Source organism: Chinchilla lanigera, unplaced genomic scaffold, assembly GCF_000276665.1.
Source record: "Chinchilla lanigera isolate Chin_1 unplaced genomic scaffold, ChiLan1.0 scaffold00034, whole genome shotgun sequence".
NCBI lineage: Eukaryota > Metazoa > Chordata > Mammalia > Rodentia > Chinchillidae > Chinchilla > Chinchilla lanigera.
This window is the reverse complement of record NW_004955435.1, coordinates 12695850-12714156: the sequence shown is the minus strand read 5'-3', so window position 1 is coordinate 12714156 and position 18307 is coordinate 12695850. Positions and strand designations below refer to the sequence as shown.

At 47.8% G+C, this 18307-nt stretch overlaps 2 protein-coding genes and 2 long non-coding RNA genes across 15 annotated transcripts in view; 2 read left to right on the top strand and 2 right to left on the bottom strand.

Annotated features, from left to right (window-relative positions):
• Window positions 1-8690, top strand: part of Mybphl (myosin binding protein H-like) — a 19854-nt gene extending 11164 nt beyond the window's left edge. The window contains exons 2-10 of one of the 5 annotated variants that reach the window (XR_261682.2): window positions 3286-3374; window positions 3901-4096; window positions 4316-4455; window positions 4582-4741; window positions 4845-4981; window positions 5878-6064; window positions 7200-7242; window positions 7576-7608; window positions 8589-8612. Coding sequence is in view for 3 of the 5 variants with exons in the window: in XM_005388857.2 (XP_005388914.1) it covers window positions 3286-3374; window positions 3901-4096; window positions 4316-4455; window positions 4582-4741; window positions 4845-4981; window positions 5878-6064; window positions 7200-7210 (920 nt within the window). In the remaining 2 variants the exon portion in view is untranslated. Of the gene's footprint in view, window positions 1-3285; window positions 3375-3900; window positions 4097-4315; window positions 4456-4581; window positions 4742-4844; window positions 4982-5877; window positions 6065-7199; window positions 7609-8588 lie in introns of all 5 variants that reach the window. The other 4 variants (XM_005388860.2, XM_005388857.2, XR_001234861.1 and 1 more) reach the window with 4 other exon arrangements.
• LOC106149003 lies at window positions 4680-12740 on the bottom strand. The gene is made up of 3 exons (XR_001234866.1): window positions 12702-12740; window positions 11999-12087; window positions 4680-4766 (listed from the first exon to the last, which is right to left on the bottom strand). It is a non-coding gene; the product is annotated as an uncharacterized LOC106149003 (long non-coding RNA).
• Psrc1 (proline/serine-rich coiled-coil 1) lies at window positions 12136-16978 on the top strand. Of its 8 annotated transcripts, XM_013516447.1 has the most exons (9): window positions 13353-13374; window positions 13498-13547; window positions 13636-13693; window positions 14137-14578; window positions 15162-15295; window positions 15332-15519; window positions 15601-15840; window positions 16136-16229; window positions 16421-16978. In XM_013516447.1, exons 1-9 carry the CDS (start codon window positions 13361-13363, stop codon window positions 16422-16424), a joined length of 1224 nt encoding a protein of 407 aa, XP_013371901.1. In that variant the 5' UTR covers window positions 13353-13360; the 3' UTR covers window positions 16425-16978. The 8 variants fall into 8 exon arrangements, with proteins under 8 accessions (XP_013371903.1, XP_013371902.1, XP_013371906.1 ...); XM_013516449.1 differs by lacking the exon at window positions 13353-13374 and adding an exon at window positions 12136-13144 and having other exon boundaries at window positions 15162-15519; XM_013516448.1 differs by lacking the exon at window positions 13353-13374 and adding an exon at window positions 12137-13144 and having other exon boundaries at window positions 13493-13547; window positions 15162-15519.
• LOC106149004 lies at window positions 13595-14191 on the bottom strand. Its single transcript, XR_001234867.1, has 2 exons — window positions 14116-14191; window positions 13595-13846 (listed from the first exon to the last, which is right to left on the bottom strand). It is a non-coding gene; the product is annotated as an uncharacterized LOC106149004 (long non-coding RNA).
• Window positions 16979-18307: the final 1329 nt, after the last annotated feature.

Sequence of the window (18307 nt, the reverse complement as noted above, 5' to 3'; positions counted from 1 at the left end):
TTTGAGACAGGGTTTCACTATGCAGTTCAGACTGGTCTTGAGCTTACTGTTTAGCCCAGGCTGGTCTCAAACTCACAACAATCCTCCTGCCTCAGCCTCCCGAGTGCTGGGATTACAGGTGTGCACCACCATGCCCGGCTATCCTTTCCTATTCTTATTCCTTTTATTTCTTTCTCTTGTCTAATTGCGCTGGCTAATGTTTCCAGAACTATATTGAACAGGAATGGTGATAATGGACATCCCAGTCTTGTTCCTGATTTTAGAGTGAAAGCTTTCAGTTTTTGTCCATTGAGTATGATGTTGGCTGTTGGTTTGTCATAGATGGCTTTTATCAGATTGAGATAAAGACCATCTATTCCAATTTTCTGTAAAGTTTTTTAGCATGAATGGGTGTTGGGCTTTGTTAAGCACTTTTTCTGTGTCAACTGAGATGATCGGGGGCTGGGGATTTAGCTCAGCAGCACAGGGCCTGCCTGGCAAGCACAACGTCGTGAGTTCAATTCCCGGTACCAGGGGGGCAGGGGAAAGAGATTATCATATGGTTTTGTCCTTGGCTTTGTTAATATGGTGTATTACATTTATTGCTTTGCATATGTTGAACCATCCCTGCATCCCTGGGATGCATCCTATTGATCATGGTGTGTAATGTTTTTGATGATTGGCTGAATTCTGTTTGCCAGTATCATACTGAGGATTTTTGTATCTATGTTCCTTAGGGAGATTGGCCTATAGTTTTCCTTTTTGTTCAGATCTTTCTCTGGTTTTGGTATTAGGCTACTGCTTGCTTCCAGGAATGAATCTGGGAGTATTGCTTCCCTTTCAATTTTATTAAAGAGTTTGAGAAGTAGTAGCATTAGGTCTTCTCTAAAGTTATTGTAGAATTTAGCAGTGAATCCATCAGGACCTGGGCTTTTCTTTGTTGGTAGGTTTTTAATTACATCTTCAATTTCATTTACTGATATTGGGTTATTTAGAATTGTTATATCTTCTTGGTTCAGCTTTGTTAATTCATATGTATCTAGGGATCTGTCCACTTCTTCTGTGTTTTCCATTTTATTAGAATACAAGTTCTCTAAGTAGGCACAGTATTGATGATCTTCTGGATCTCTGCAATATCTGTTATAATTTCACCATTTTCATTCTTAATTGCATGGATTTGAGTCCTTTTTTTCCTTCTTTTTTATGAAGTTGGCTAAAGGTTTGAACATTTTATTTAAACTTTCAAAGAACCAACTCTTCAATTCATTGATTCTTTGTATTGTTTTCTTAGTCTTAATTGCATTAACTTTTGCGCTAATCTTTATAATTTCCTCCCTCAGCTTTGGGCTTGACTTGCTCCTCTTTTTCTAGAAGCTTGGGGTTCAACATTACCTTGTTTACTTGAGCTTGCTCTGTTTTTCAGATATCGGAAGTCACCACTGTAAATTTCCCTCGTAGGGCTGCTTTCATCATGTCCTATAAGTTCTGATTTGTTGTATTGGCATTATAATTTAATTGTAGAAACTGTCTAATTTCTCCTTTAATTTCATCTGTGACCTTATCTCCTTTAATTTATCTGTGATCTATTGGTTGTTCAGGAGGGTATATTTAATTTCCATGTGCTTATGAATTTTTTATGGTTTCTTTTGCTATTGATTTCCAATTTCATTGTACTATGGTCTGGTAATATGCGTGGAATAATTTCTGTTCCTTTGCATTTACTTAAGCATGTCCTATGAGCTAGTCTTTGCTCTATTTTGGGGAAATCCATGTGCATTTGAGAAAGATGTATATTTTGATGTTATTCATTTACAAATGACAAGTGATCATGATAGAGTAATGCCATGGAGATGCATAAAGAATATAGTAGAACCTCTGTTTATTTTAAATGTCATCACTTAAATCATTGCTTTATATAATGTGCATCTTTATTGTTTCAGATTTTGTTTGTTTTATTGTTTTTAAGATAATTGTCTAGGCTGGCCTTCAACTTACGATGTTTTGGTCTCAGCTTCCCCAGTAGCTCGGATTACAGGCATGCACCACCACACTCAGCAATAATTTACATATTTACACAGTTCAATCTATAAGTAAACATATTTGTGTCCTGGTAAATGCTCAGGAATGTATCCACAGGGAAATATGTGTTATCAAAAAATTTGGACTCTGCTATCAAGTAGTCATGTTCTTTGCCACAGGAATGTACTAGGGGTGGAGTTTTTCCAACAGCAAGGAATGAATGTTGGCAGGGAGGCCTGAGCTGTTGGTGGGAACAACAGCCTGTTACATTCTACTTAAGACACAGCAGCAGGGGACTGTCTTTGCTTAAGAAAGGGGGAAACAGCAGTTCTAGGAGCCCTGGAAAGTGGTGTCAGTCTCCCAGGTCTCCCAGGAAACCCAGGTGGGATGTCTATTCCAGCCAAGGCGGCCTGAGGCATCAGTGAGAGGAGAGACATGACACCTAGTCATTCTCTAAACCTTCCGTGAAGCATTTCCCGTCTCCATCCAGGAAGCAAATACGTGCCATCTAATCTTCATTTCTTGCTGGCACAAGCCTGGGAGATCAAGGGGAAGTGAACGGTGGATCTAATCTTTCCCAGATTTTGTTTGTACAAAGCGATCCTCCACCAACTGGAAGAATACCACACAGGCACCAGGGAGCAGGGTGGTCACTAGAGGAAGGGTGGCTCCCTCTGTGATGACGTCAGTGCTGTCTCAGTAGGAGGCTGCTGGAGTCTCAGTGTGGACTCTGCCTGCAGCGTGGAAAGCATTCTCCTTAGTCCACACCAGACTGGGAGGTCAGAATGAATACTCACTGAAAGCAGCCTTGCTGCAAACAATTTTTTTAAGAACCCATAGAAAAGGGTTGGAAGGACAAGACACACAGACCAGACTGGTCTGTGTACTTACAGAAACAAAATCCCAGCTGATGGGAAGTCAGCAAATGAGACTTATAAATGAAAAGAAGTAAACATCAGGCTCACATTTCCATTCTCTTTCTGCAGAGTTTAACTCTTTCCTTCAGCCATTCACTTATCCCTAAATACCAGCAAGAAAACAGTACTGGGCTGGGAGTATAGCTCGGTCGTAGAGCCCTTGCCTGTCAATTTGAAGCTCCGGGTTCAATCACTGGCACTACCAAAAAAAAAAAAATAAATAAAGCCAATGGGAGCAATCTTTGCATACCTAAGACAGAGGCTTCATTTCCTGCAGGGTGCCTGAGCTACCACCCACAGAGTGCAACTGGGTGCAGGATCCGCTTCCTCTGAATATTTCTCTCCTGTTCTCTCTTTTTCCACTACTCAGAGCACCCCAAGATCCGGCTACCTCGGGCCCTGAGGCAGACCTACATCCGGAAGGTTGGAGACACAGTAAATCTACTAATCCCATTCCAGGTGATGAATCTAGCCCTTGCTGGGACCAGGCTCGGGTTTTGTTTGGAAACAGGTACCAAGAGTCCTACCAGCAGAGGGGCAGTCTTCCTGGCCTCAAATGGAAGGAGCCACAATCACTAGAATTCTGAAGCTAAGTGAGCCATGCATTCTGCACTTCTGAAGTTGGCTTTGGTTAGGGGTCAGGCATGCCCTGTAAGAGGAGGTAATCCCTGCCCTTCAGTCTGTGAGTTCTAGAAGCATCTCAGTCTGGAGGGCCCTTGGGAGTTTGGGCAGCTGGTCCGTTGGTTCCAGCTCCCCTGGGTGTCCCTGATCTAAACTCTCAGAAGGTGGGACACTCAGAGCCATCCTCTTTCCTCATGATCATGAGGCTGTTGCTGAAAGGAGGAAGTCCCCTGGAAGAGTCCACCGACTTCTAGCTCGAGAAATTTACAGCTGCAGGTCAGGTTACCCTGTGGACGTGGGGCAGATCTGACAGGGAAGGCCCAGAGACCTGTCGGGCTGCTCAAGCCTTATCACCACTGCTCAGGGTAAGCCCAAGCCTCAAGCCACCTGGACACGTGACGGACGTGCCTTGGACACCAGTCACGTGAGCGTGCGGAATGGGGAACAGGACTCCATCCTCTTCATCCGAGAAGCCCAACGCACTGACTCAGGCCGCTACCAACTCTGTGTGCAGCTGGGTGGACTAGAGGCCACTGCCACTGTTGACATCCTGGTGATCGGTACGTTGGCGGGCGTAGTGGGTGAGGTGGGCCCCAGGAGCTCCTTCTCCAGCTGAAGAGGCACCATCACAGGGAGCTAGGGAAGCTGGGGTGTTGTCCCCCTGTGCTGAGTCTGGGCAAGACTAGGGGTCTGGGAAGAGATGGGGTCAGGGCCACTCTAGAAGTGATTTCAATACTTACTGGTTGTGCTATATCGCTGCCGTGGCTCTGCTGTTTCAGAGAGGCCAGGCCCTCCTCGGAGTATTAAGCTGGTGGATGTTTGGGGCTCCAACGCTACTCTGGAATGGACAGCTCCCCAAGATACGGGCAATACAGCACTCCTGGGATACACGGTGCAGAAGGCTGACACAAAATCTGGGGTGAGGCCTCACTGGGAAGGAGGGAGGGAGCAATGGGACATTCTGGACTGAGCATCTGGCAGCTCGGCATGGGATGAGTTCATAAAACCAGCGGCTCACGTACGGCATCTTCTGGGGACCCTGCAGCTGTGGTTCACTGTGCTGGAACATTATCACCGCACCAGCTGCATTGTCTCTGACCTCATCGTGGGCAACTCCTACGCCTTTCGCGTCTTCGCTGAAAACCAGTGTGGACTCAGTGAAACGGCCCCTGTCACTGTTGATCTTGCTCACATCCAAAAAGCAGGTAAGGAAGGCATACAGGACACATGCTGAGAAGATTAGGAGAAAAAGAATTGAGTAAGTATGGGGATATCGAATGTATATCATGGCCCCTCTTATGCCTGCAGCTACTATTTACAAGACCAAGGGATTTGCTCAACGGGACTTCTCTGAAGCGCCAAAGTTTACCCAGCCTCTGGTAGATTGCACTACAATCACGGGCTATGACACTCAGCTCTTCTGCTGTGTCCGTGCCTCTCCCAAGGTGAGTGGGGAATTGGGGGAGGAGGGCTGTTTCCTGTTCCTGTCCCACCCTAACTTTAGCTAAGTTGCAGAGCATTCTAATTTAACACCTACTATCATGGCCACCATCTGCCTTTATATAGCAGGTTATTTAGGAACAGCAAGGCATTTTTAGTTCAAGCTGTGACAGTATAAATGTGTTTCCTTTTAGTTCCTCGTACACAGAGATATCACTTCCTGACCTGCTGCCACTGTACTGTTTATCTGGTAGGAGAGATGAAGTCCTACTGGTTTGTCCTTACTTACCTACCCATAGCTTTTCTGGGCAGGGCCATGCCCATGCAAGCTGACTAGCTGAGCCGCTCGCTACCACTCTGAGTGAGGCTTTTGATTTATAGTCTGGTCACCATAATCCACATCACAAGCAAGCTTTACCCAGTATCTTTTGGATTCTGAGTGCTGGACCACACTCCATGGAGGTACCATCCTAGAAGGCAAATTTCAATAAGCCCACTCTACAAACTACTTTTTAACCAGAGGAGAAAGAAACTACTCACAGGCCAACAGTGGATACAGAAGGAGTATGGATGGGTCACAATATACATGTGCACATAATATATATATAAGACCCAAGGCATCCATCTTTTCTGATCCATGAAGGGCTACTCAAGTAGTGAGAAAGAAGTTACCAGCTTTCTTCCAGTCTGTAATAACTTGATGGAGAGGGGAGGGTTTCTGGTGTTCTTTTCAACCAAAAGGAGGTTGGGGACTGTGGAAGGTACTGGAAGCGGAATCCCTTCTCACATCAGGGGCAGAGAGTCTCCACAAGTCTTACAGGCAAAGAATCCCAAATGCCAAGCAAAGAAAAAGCAATTGGTCCTTACCTCTCCTTGCTACCCCTTCATCTTTATCTTCCAGCCCAAGATCATCTGGCTGAAGAACAAGATTGATATCCAAGGCAACCCTAAATACAGAGCCCTCAGTCACCTGGGAATCTGCTCCCTAGAAATTAGAAAGCCTGGTCCCTTTGATGGAGGCATCTATACTTGCAAAGCAATTAACGCCCTGGGGGAGGCATCTGTAGACTGTCGGGTGGATGTGAAAGGTAAGGGCAGGAGAGTGCCTGAGGGTTTGGTCATTTCTCCACTGATGGAAAAGTCAGCAGTTAGAGACACAGGCCAACGTGGAGCAGGACTTCCTTCTCCCGGCCCCCTCATCACTGTTAGAATATACTGTGGATCCCTTTTTACTATCTATTGTTTTGTTTCTCTCCATTACAATTCTGTAAAATGTAGGAAGAATGGTTATTTCCATGTGCAAAGGAGAACCCTGAGGCACACAGAGGTAACTGGTTTCCCCAAGCTTTCCAGTGTCAGTTACCTGAAGAGCTGGCCCAGTAGAAGAAGAGAGCCTAGTTCTCCTGTTCCTCATGCCGATCCTTTTTCTTTAACCCACACAATCTTCTCACTCAGTCCAGAGAGCTACAGGTATTTTCCCAGCTTTCCTTTACATTTCCTTCTGGTTTGAAGGTGATAGGGCACACCCTCCCTACCTCTTTAAAGTGTTTGTTCAGCCGGGTGTGGTGGCCCATGCCTGTAATCCCAGCACCTAGGAGCCTGAGGGAGGATGTGAGTTCGAGGCCAACCTGGGCAACTCCGTGAGCTCAAGGCAAACTTAGACTACATAGTGAGACCTTGTCTCAAATAAATAAATTAATTAATTAATAATAATAATAATTCTATTCCTAGCACCTTGTTTAGATCTTCATTGCTGCATTTAGCTCATTGTTTTATAATTATCTATTTATAGATCAGTTTTACTATTAAGCTAAAAGCACAATGAGAGCAGAGGCAGTGTTCAGCCTAGTTCCTGACACACAGTGGACACTGTTTGCATGGATGGGGAATGAATGGGCTTTTAATTTTTTATTTTTTTGTCTTCTTGAGACAGGGTCTCCTTTTGCAGTTCAGGCTGTCCTGGAGCTCACTTTGAGGCCCAGGCTGGTCTCAAACTTGCAACAATCCTCCTGCCTCAGCCTCCTGAGTGCTGGGATAACAGGCATGTACCACCATGCCCAGCTGAATGGACTTTTATATGTTCTATTCTTCTTTATGTGTAGTCTTCCTAACCTTTGGGGCTCTCCAAAACTTAAACTAGAATACCCCTTCCTAATGCACTGAAAGAGGGTTTCCCAGAGATTTCTGAGATGTTATCATTGAGAAATCTCTGCATTCTTGCAGCTCCTTATTGAGACAAACTACAAGGACACAGTACCTGGGAAAGGTAAGGAAAAATGGACAGGGTGTCTCAGTGGATTATTTCATTTTATGGCTTGTGTTATTCAGTCTGGGATAAATGTATATTCCTGAGCCTCTCAACTATATACCCCTTGTGACCACTTCTTTTTTTAATTTTTTTTCTATTTTTTAAAATTTTTTTTATTATTTTTTCCCGATACCGGGAATCAAACTCATGACCTCGCGCTTGCGAGGCAGGCACTGTGCCACTGAGCTAAATCCCCAGCCCCTAAAGCTAATACTATTGCCCCTGTAGAGGGAATTTGTCATAGATGAGGTCTGATTCTGTCACATCCTTTGTATGTCTGTACTCCCCAAGTTGGAATCAACTCTGATGGCTCTCTGAAGAAAGGTAAGAACTTCTTCCTAATTGCGAGGGCTCTGTGGGAGGGTCTGGGCAGGCACTGTGAGAAAAGATGTCAGGGGAATGGCTAAGAGAGAAGGAATAGACAAGAGCATTCACCACAGAGTAGCAGAGTGAACATGGACAGGATTAAGTGTTTCTACCTCAGTTTTACAAGAAGGGTTAAAAAAAAAATAAAGTTTATATTTTACAGTACTTTAAATGTCATGCATTTCTTCCTAAGAGGAGAATATTTTTTTTTTTGGAGACAGGGTCTCACTGTGTAGTCCAGGCTGCCCTTGAAATCGCTTTGCAGCTCAGGCTAGCCTCAAACTAGCAGCAATCCTGCCTCAGCCTCCCAAGTGCTGCGAGTATAGGTGTGCACCATCATGGCTGGCTCACCACTTTTATTATAGGTTAACAACAATTTGATTAGGAAGTTCTCATTATTGCCAAAGGGCTGCCAGATCCTCATTTAGAATCTGGTAGCTCCTTCAAGTTCTAAATGATTCACAGTAAAAAAAAAAAATGTGTTGAATTGATGAATAAGGTGGGAAAAGGGAAGCTTGTGAGACTGAAAGAGAGCCAGCTCTCACTGTCTCCTCTGACTTGAGCTTCTGACTGAGGAAAATTGAGAATCGATTCAATCCCCTAAGCCATTTATTTAAGCCCATCTTTGATGCATAGCAAATAAAACCCCTAAGAGATGCATTAAAAGCACAAATTCCCCTCAGGAGAGCTCTCTGTGCCAGCTGGCTTGCAAAGACAGTTCTGTCTTCTCTCTGCTTGCTCTGGGTTAATGCTGTGTTGCACGGTGTTAGTGTTAGCTGTTCCCCACCACCACCCAGCACCCAGCAGGATGCAAACGAGAGTAAGTAATGAATCCATAGCACAGGGCCGAGGGAGAGACCGTGAGGAGGGACAGCTGGGCATCCTAGACATGCACTGGCTGTTTGCTACGATGGCTAAAACACACCCTCTCTTTTCAGGGTCTCCAGGAAGCCTGACTGGGACAAGACGGTATTCTTGAGGCACTTTAGTACAATGTCTGGTTTGGAGTAATCTAAATAAATGTGTGGATCCTCAGTGAATAAGTGTATTGTTTGAGACTTTCCATATGGGAAAAACATTTAGAAAGTTGGAGTCCTTTAGCCAAACTGTATGAAGTTCCAATACCCTAAGGTATTTCTCTTCCCATGTCCACATTCTCTTCCATAGAGGTCTCTGACACTGTCCTTCTAGAGGGTCTATGACAGAGCTGAATTCAACTCTATACAGTAGGAGATGCTGGAAAGCAGAGAAAATGACTTGCTCTCTTCCTCTATGAGCTTTCCACTGTAAGCTAGGGTAAGAGAGTACACATCCACCACAAAGCAGCAAACAGCAAAACACACGCCTACATGCTTACACATACATACATACATACATACATACATAGCTATTAAAGACACAGCCCTAAGCCCTGCAGGTTGGAATGTGAGCTTCCCTTGTTTATATTTGTTTTCATTCTTCGAACAAATAAGACATGGAAGGCTGCCAGACATGGTGGTACATGGCTATAACCCCACCATGTTGGGAGGCTGAAAAAGGAGGGTCACAAGTTCAAATCTAGTCTGGGAAAATTAGCCACTTAGAGTGACTCTATCTCAAAATAAAAAATAAAAAAGGGCTGGGGATGTAATTCAGTATGAAACCCCTCGGTTCAACCCTTCCTCCCCCAAAAAAGAGACTGAAGGCATTCTGCGATGGGCTCTGCAAAGGACGGCAACAGCTCATCCTGCCCTTGTCTGGCCAGGTGATCCTCCCATCAAGAGGGGTAGTGTGTCTCCCCTTCCCCATAGTCATGTGACTTCTCTGACAAAAGTAGCACTTAGCTGAGGGAATGCTGTAGCAATTCTAGGCCTGGTGCAGGGCTGTAGTGGTTTTACTATTTAAGGTGTAATAGGTTTTTCTTTTGTCCTTGGAAGTCAGCTCGCATACAAAGAAACTCAGGCTACATTACTGAATTATCACTGGCCACATGTGGGACATCAAAAGATGGAAAACACCAAAGCAACCAACAACCAGCACCATGGCACTAGACACGTGGCTACATGAGATCCTTCAGCCCTAGTCGGGCTCAATCAACCTTGTAGGGTTGAGACAACTCATCCCTACAGAGGCCTGCCCAAGTATAAAATCAGAAACAAATAAATGGCCGGTGTTGTTTCAGGCCACTACTTTTTGAAGTGGGTTGTTTCATAATAATAGACAACTGGGCCTAAAGCAGAGCTTAGTGGTAGAGCATTTGTCTACCAAGCTCAAGGCTCTGGTATGACCCTCCACACTGCAAAAACAAACCAAACATGCAAAAAACTGAAACAGCCTTCTTTGCATCACATACTGAATTACATACTTTTATCTCTTTTAATCTGCACTTTACAAACGAAAAAGTTGAAAAAAAAAAAGTTGAAATTTATAAATCACCCAAGTCATGTATCTGGTAAGCAGCAGAGCTGGGATTTAACTCAAAGGCTTTCCTATTTCCTATTTCTCTTTCACCTAGTGGTTCTAGGTTGGAATCATCAGTTTAAAAAAGAAAAATTTTTCCAGGAGGCAATAAATATTAAGCACAGTTTTGAGGAGGAAAGGTGCCATGTCCAGCATAGCTCTTGAAGTTCCTCAGGAGGATATCAAGAGGATGGAAAAATAAAGATAAAAGACAAAAGCTGAGGTCAGGTGGTGCCCTCTCTCCTGATGGGAGGAAAGAAACTGCTCAACCACCATAGGGCATTTATTTATACATTTGACAAGTTGGCATCATGTGACACCACTTTGCCTAGCAATCTATTGCTTGGATTGTCCGGGGCTTGGTGTTCTCTGGACTGAAGGAGCCTTGTCCATGCCGATTGCCTCAGGCGTTCTTTCTTCTCAGACCTGCCTTGCCTCGCCCCCACATGTGTGACTAATTTCCAACTTCCACTGTCCCTACAGAAAGGGATTCAATTTGGTTAAGGAGAGTGTGGAAAGGTTCTTCTGTTCGGACCAAATGTCCAGCCTCAGTTGAGGCAAAGTGTCTTTCCCATGAGGAGTTGAGGCAAAGTGTCTTTCTCAATGGAGTTTCCATTGTGTCATAGATTTACTTCTTCCTATACATCTGGGATGTTAACGAGACAGAGATTAGGGCATGGCAAACCTGCTGAGGTGAATATGACCTGTCAATAATGGAGATCCAGGAAATGCACAAAAAAGCAGTTCCCAAAGCCCTGCACCTGGGACCAATCAAAGACTGCAATCTTCAATTCCTCTAGCAAGAACTGAAGCAGGTTTTTGACAGGACAGCTTAGAGTTGATGTCAGTGTGAGGAGTGGTAGATACAAAAAGACAGCTGCCGCTGAGCTCTTGGCCACTGTGTTCTCTCTCTCACAGTGATCCTCTCTCACCTCTCCACACTCTGCAGAGTGTACTCCTTTTCCTACATTGAACTGGCCCACACTTGCTCTGCAAAGCATGTTTTTTTTCCTACTGTAATACTTTGCTAGCTTTGGGGCTTGTTTTGTTCAATTCTCTATTCAGGAAAAGAAGAACCTAGAAAGAATCACTAGGAGTCCCCAGAACCCCATAATCTGATAACATTACTGCTTTTTTCCCTTTTTTGGGAATTTGAGAAAACAGTGCAAATCATTCTTAGGCCCTAACATACTTATGGAAATCCTGTGTGAGAATGTAGGGGGAGGAATTAGAGCCCAGCGCCTGCGACCAAGCACACAACCACAAGGAGGCCTACCTCTGCTGAAGCACCTAGGTCCCAAGCACTGGAACATGCCCACAACACTGACCAAGACCTCCAGTCCCAGGTAGTCCATCAGCATTTAAGGCATATTTCACTGAAACCCTTAATTTTTTCATTTATGCATTTGACACTTATGGAATATCTTCTGAGTTAAGGCCTACTATGTGCCTGACAGGGAGTGTAATTTCTTCATTGATTCATTATTTATCCAAATATCATACACATCATTTTGAGGTTGAAGGACTTGAGCAAATATCAGTATTTCCCAGAACAATGGCCTTATGCTAGATGACAAATTCTAGTGCCTAAAGTCTGTACTTTCTGGCTTTGATGTCATTCTGATGGAGAAAAAAAACATTTCCCCCGGAACTGCAACAGTTTTCAAACTAACTTCCAACTGCTAACGCCCATCTCCAAGGCTGGGTAAAGAGCCTAGGAGTGCCCCACTCAGGCTGGTCCCAGGGCAAGAAAGAATTCAGATAATTCACAGCATCTCCCACTCTCACTGGTACCCCGATGTGCCTGAGAGAGGGAAGCTACTGACTGTGGTTTTCTAACCCTCTGTAGACCCAGGAACCAACATTCCATCTGGTCCAGCCGCTGAGTCCGGGACCTCTCCACTCTTACCCTTATCACCTGGCTAAATTCCAACTCCTTCGCTCCTGAAGCATTTATTTGCCTCTGGCACACTTCACCCTCAACTTTACAGCCAAAACCTAGAAAGGAAACAAACAAAGCCAAAATAATGGTCATAAACTTGGTTTATAAGAACACTCCTGTCACGCTCTTAGGGCTTTCTCCACTTTAAATTTTGAGAACGTTTCCCAAGCACATTTAGAGAACTTAAGAACGCACCTAGTAAGCATTTTACACACAGCTTTTAGTTCCAAAACTGCTAGTTACAAGCACCCCCTCAAAGCCCCTAAAGGGACATGGTGTAAAATCTGGTGTCTATAATTGTCCTCCTCATCCTGTACCTGCGAGAACCGCGATCTTCGTATCACAAGCAGGGAGGCCAAAGAGGGCAAATGTACTCAGCCTACCCTGCTTGTGAGCGGGAGTCACGGCTGCACTTGAACCCAGAACCCCCAGTGTGAAAGGCCAGTTTTCTTTACACTTTGGGTGCTTTCGCTGTTTTCTTTGCACCTTTCTCAGTCGTAGGAAGACATTCCGAATGTTCTTGCTTAAAAAGGGAATATGGATGATGCACTTCTCAGCCTCCATAAATCTAAAATAGAAATGCTTAGGTGCTTCGGTAACTTGGAAAAGCCACGGAGAAAACACCGCCAATGTAACGCTTTCCTACTCCTCTCGCCCCACGGAAACGGACCTCCCCGGGGCGCTCAGGGGTCGAGCACCGCGGTCTCCGCCGGCCGGAAGGAGGAGGGGGCGGAGGAGGGGGGGGTGAGGCGTGGCGCGAAGCCCATTCTCATTGGTGCGTCCCCGCGCGCGCCGCCACGAGGCCCCGCCCCCAGGGCCCGCCTCCGCTCAGCTCCCCGCTTGGGAGCCACACGAGAGGGGGGTCCTGGGCACGCGCGGGCACGCGGGGCTTCCACCCGCCGCCCCGTTTGGGCCCCGCGGGATGAACTCTTTCTGGGAAGGTTTGTCCCGTGCCTCCTCCCCTGCCATCACCCTCCGACTTCCGGCCGGATCCGCCAATCACGGTGCACATGTGGCAGGAGTGGGTGGGACCTGAGAAATTCGAAAGGAGCCCCGCCCCCTGGGAGCGATTCCTAGGACGAGGCTTTGGGGAAGAAAGCCTTTTGGTAGCAGGTGAGGTGGGGCGGGAAGTGGAAACCGCTGGTGGGCTGGAGGTGCGGCGTGGGTGTGGGCCCGGGGGAGTGGAAAGGTGGCTGGGGGCAGGAAAATCCCAGAGGATAGTGGCGAGGAGGAAGATGGGGCGTTCAAACCGTGCCGGGTGAGGAGAGGTGAGGACGCGGGTGCCCCGGTGCGGGCGGGAGCACGCTGCACCTTTCCCAGAGGTCACCGATGCTTACGGGAAGGTGCGACCCTGGGCACTCGCCTACCTCCTGCATGCTGTCGTGCGCCGGCTTGCACGCTGGGTGAGCTGGGAGTCTGGGGCAGCGGGGATACCTGAGGAAAGGTGTGTTTTGTCTCCAGCGCAGGTCTAAGCTGCCCCGCTCCGGGTGTCGGGACATGGAAGATTCGGAGGAAGGTAAGGAAGCCCTAGGGGAGAATGAGGCTCTGCTTGGAAGGCCATTGTCAGGAACCAGTGTTGGCATTTATTCTTCTTTCTCCTTCAGATGTCAAGTTTATCACGGATGAGACCTTGGACTGTGGAGGGCTGTCCCCATCTGACAGGTACCAGCCCCTTTGTTGCACTAATTTCCCCCAGCACTGCTGTGGCGTGAGCCCTTTTCCTTATTGGCCTCTGGATATGATTAGGTTGGTAACTGAGCCAGGTATGGTGCACTAGGGCTGCAGAGTAGCTGGTGGACTCAGGCCTGTAGGATGCTGATGGTGAGAAGGAGAGAAGAGCGGGAGTGAGATTTCAGAGTGCTAAGCATAAGTGGATTCGCTGCATCTCCGTCTTGGCATCGCTTCCGATGTCAGAGATACTGAAGGCCTGGTGGTACATATGGAAGCAGATGTCTCACCACCTAGAGGCCAGATGTCACTGCTGGAGCAGACATCAGTGTTTGGAGTTGTGTCCCTGGCCCTGTTGCAGGGATTTTTTTCAGCCCGCTTTGCACGGTCTCTGCTCTTTTACTTGGGCATGGTACCTTGTTTGTTTTCTGTCTCAGTCGTGAGGAGGAAGACATAGCCGTGTTGGTGACTGCAGAGAAACCACTCCGCCGGGGCCTCTCCCATCGAAGTAACCCGAATACCGTGGCTCCTGCACCCCAAGGGGTGAGGTTCAGCTTAGGCCCTCTCAGCCCGGAGAAGCTGGAGGAGATCCTTGATGAAGCCAATCGGCTGGCGGCTCAGCTGGAGCAGTGTGCCCTGCAGGAGCAGGAGAGCTCGGGTGAGGGCCCAGGGCCTCGCCGAGGGAAGCCCAGCCCTCGGCGGGAGACCTTTGTGCTAAAGGACAGCCCTGTCCGAGATCTGCTGCCCACTGTGAGCTCTCTGGCTTGGAGCACACCCTCACCAAGCAGCCTGACGCCTCGACTTCGGAGCACAGATAAGAAGGGGTCAGCAAGGGCTCTTAGGACAACATCTGGGAAGAGGCCCTCCACTGTGAAGAGGGTGAGTTTGGAAAGTTGGGTTGCATGTGTGTCCCAGAAATGGTGTGTGACATACGGCAGGCAGAGCGTTTTCCTCACTGGCCAAATGGGGATAGTAATTCTAACCTCTGGAATTGTGGGAATTAAATAAGATACCATAAGCCAAGCATTTACTGCAGTGTCTGTGTATAGGCTCTCTAGTGACTGTAATAGACTCAGTAAGAGTGGTATTGGTGCCAGGTGTGGTGGCACATGCCTGTAATCCCAGACCTCTAAGAGGCTGAGACAGGAGGATCACAAGTTTGAGCCCAGTCTGGACAATTTAGTGACGTAGCAAGACCTCCCAAAATAAAAATAAAAAGAGTTATGGATGCAAAGAATGGGTTCAGCCCCCAGTACTGTGCCGAAACAGAAAAAAAAAAAAAAAAGGTACTAATGATAGTGGTGGTGATAATGATGTTGTAGCAGCTAACTTCTGCTTTTCCACACTGGGATCTATAAAACACCCCACCTCTATTCCTTGATCCCCTAAACCAGCAGAGCAGATTCTTCCTTCATTCTTGTCTATTTTTTTCTTTTTTTTGGTGTATGCGTGTGTGTTTCAGGAGTCGCCCACTTGCAATCTGTTCCCTGCCTCCAAAAGCCCAGCACTATCTCCTCTTGTACGATCAACTCCTCCACTCCAGTCAGCGCCAATCCAATCCACTCCTCCGCTCCGATCCACTCCCCCGGCCCGATCCACTCCTCCGCTCCGGTCCACTCCACCGGCCCGATGCACTCCTCCGCTCCGGTCCACTCCACCGGCCCGATGCACTCCTCCACTCCGATCAGCTCCACTCAGATCAACTCCTCCGCACCGATCAACTCCTCCGCACCGATCAACTCCACCGCCCCGATCCACTCCGCCGCCCCGATCCACTCCACCACGGGGAAAAACTGGGCCCAGTACGAGGGCAACAGCAAGTGAGACTCAGGCCGCAAAGCTGTGGGTGACGGGTGGGGAAGTGGACCTTACCCTGAAATGTTTCTATTCCTTTCCACCAGGCCCACCTACCCCAGTCAGACCAGTCCTGCCTTCAGCCGGCAACACTCAACGCCCATCCAGGCCACAGGGAGCAGCTGCCAAGACTTCCAGTCGACTGCCCGTTCCCTCGGCCATCCCCAGGCCCGCCAACAGAATGCCAGTCACCAACCGGAGTGTGCCCTCCGGCAAAGGTGCCCTGCCTCCTGACTCTCTGTCAGCTCGGAGAGGGCTTCCAAGATCAAGTGCGACAGGACACAGAGGTGAGGAAAAATGGACAGAAGGGTAAAAAATCAGGAGGCTAAATACTGACCTTGGCACAGCTTGACCTCAGCATCCCAGAGCTGGGCAACAGTGACCACTTTTGCCACCTTCCTTAAAATTCCATTTGAACTGGGGAGACTGAATTGAGAGAGTGCGGGTCTGGGTAGAGTCTGAGCCTTGGTATCTAAGTACCTCGTGGTTTTTACCTGGCAGGGGAGGCGCTCTGCCTTCGGCTCGCACTCCTTGAGGTCAGCTGAACTTGCTGCTAACTTTCTTCTGTTAACCCCCGTCAAGCTCCTCCCTCCCAGAAACCAAATCTTCCTGTCCTTGGTGCCACCCGCAGCAGTCTGCAGCCTCCCAGGAAAGTCACAGTCCCTGGGCCTACCAGGTAAACTGGTCCCTCCACCCCATCCTCTGGGCTTCCTAGCTGCTGTGCGTGGCAGCCCTGAATTCTTTATGGAAAGGCGGGGCCTGAGGAACAGAGCCTGGAGCAGAAGATAGGAGCTTGAACTTAGCTGGGTGACAGATGGGCTTGAAGAAGGAAGGCACTTTAAAGCAGTTCCCCCTTTGTCGCTTCAGGTAAAGAGATCAGGACCACGAGCCGGAATTCAGTAGCAAACCACTACAGCCACTGCCTGGATTCAGCTGTACCAGCAGGCCCGACTCCAGAGTTCTGGCCTGGAACAGTGGAAAGAGATGCCTCCAGGGCCAATCCCCAGGAATAGAGACCATAGCAGTTGGGGTGGATTCAGGCTGAGCTGGAGGAGACCCAAAGTCTCTGAAGATGAGCGGAAAAGAGGTCACCTCCCAGCAGTGAGATTAACAAAATGAGAAATGCAGGCAAGTGGCTTATCCTCTTCTACCCCCACTCTTGCAGTCCGCCCTGGAGAGCGTGATGTTCTTCCCAGGCGTGGTTCACTGGACACATTTACACGTGAATGGCCTCCATAGCCAGCCCCGCTCTCTGAGGAGCGGTCTTTCTGAATCACATCCTGCACTGGACGTGGGCCTGTTTGGAGAGGGGAAGCCGGCACCTGGTCGCCAGAACTTGTTTCCTGTGAATTCTGTGATTTCTTACAGGCCAGTTGATAACTCTGTCAATTTTCATTTTTGTAAAATAAAGGGAATGTATTTTTATATTTTCTGTGTATCTGGAAGTGGATCCTGGTCTAACTTCTAACAAATTTAGAGTAAACCTCTAATTCTAGTGAGACAGCCAGGACAGACATCCGGCAGGGGCTTAAATAGGTCCTACGCCCTTGAGCTTCCAGCTCATCAGGCTGTGACTAACCTCCTTGTTGGTGTCCGAGGGGAACAGTCTCCCTCTCCAAGGATTCAGATAATAGAGGGGCCGGGTCAAAATTAGGGTAGCTTAATTCACAGTGTGTGAGGCTCTTATGCTGGGATCTCCGTAAATTATTCATATCCTACACCTGAATGTCCTTTGCTGCTGAGACAACAGGGCCTCCTGGGAACTCACTGGCTATTTATCTGCTGTGCTTGTGGGATGAGGAGGTGCTGGGACACCTTGTCACATTTTCCCTCACATCATTAGAACTGTCTGTCTTCTCCTCTTCCCTGCTAGACTCCAGTGCCCACACCAGAATTTAGAAACCTCTGCGTCCCCTAGTGTTGTGGCTGTAGCAGAGCATTTCATTCATTTATTTAGAAAATAGTTGAGTGGAACATGGTGGGTGTTTGTTAAATAAATGACAAAGACACTTTAACAGATTTAGCTTAGGGTCTCACATTATTTGCAGACTTTGACTCTTCTGAACCAACTCAGTTCCTCATGAGTTTTGAAAGAAATTTCCTCCCTGAAAGCCAGACCATGACTTAAGGAAGACAGTGGGCAGCTGGGTACAGGAAAGTCAGACACCCCTTGCCTATATGCCCTTAAGTGAAATGCCCTGCCCCTGTCCCTGGACTCTCCCCCGCTTTTGAGGTTCTTTAATACATGCACCTGCACCACCGTGACAGCTGCCTGGACGCTCACCTTTCCCTGCCCCTCTGCCCCAGCTCCTGCAGCCCACGATTCCAAGAATTGGTGTGGGAAGAGGACTGTGGAGACAAATGTTGAGTATTTGGTTTTGGAGAAATTTGGTATAAAGCAAGAAAATCTCAGGCGTTTCCCAGCTTTCTCCTGCACTAGTGTCTAGTGAGCTGGGGCTGTTGGTGACTTCCTGCTCTGAGGAGGCACTGGCACATCGGCAAGCCTCTGGACACCTAGGCATGGCTATCAGCTAGCACATTTGTGTGGGCTGCGGGTGAGCCAGGCCTGCCTTGAGTGGCCTGCCTTGAGTGGTTAAGAGGCAAAAAAAAAAAACGAACCGCGGACCCATGTGCTGCTGCCCCCTGGTGGCTAGAGTGGGAAAGGCACGTTCACCTCCTAGGCCAATCTTCAGTTTTGCCCTCCACCCTCAGCCCTTCCCGTTCCAAATCTGCCTGCCGCCTCCCTCCTGCAGT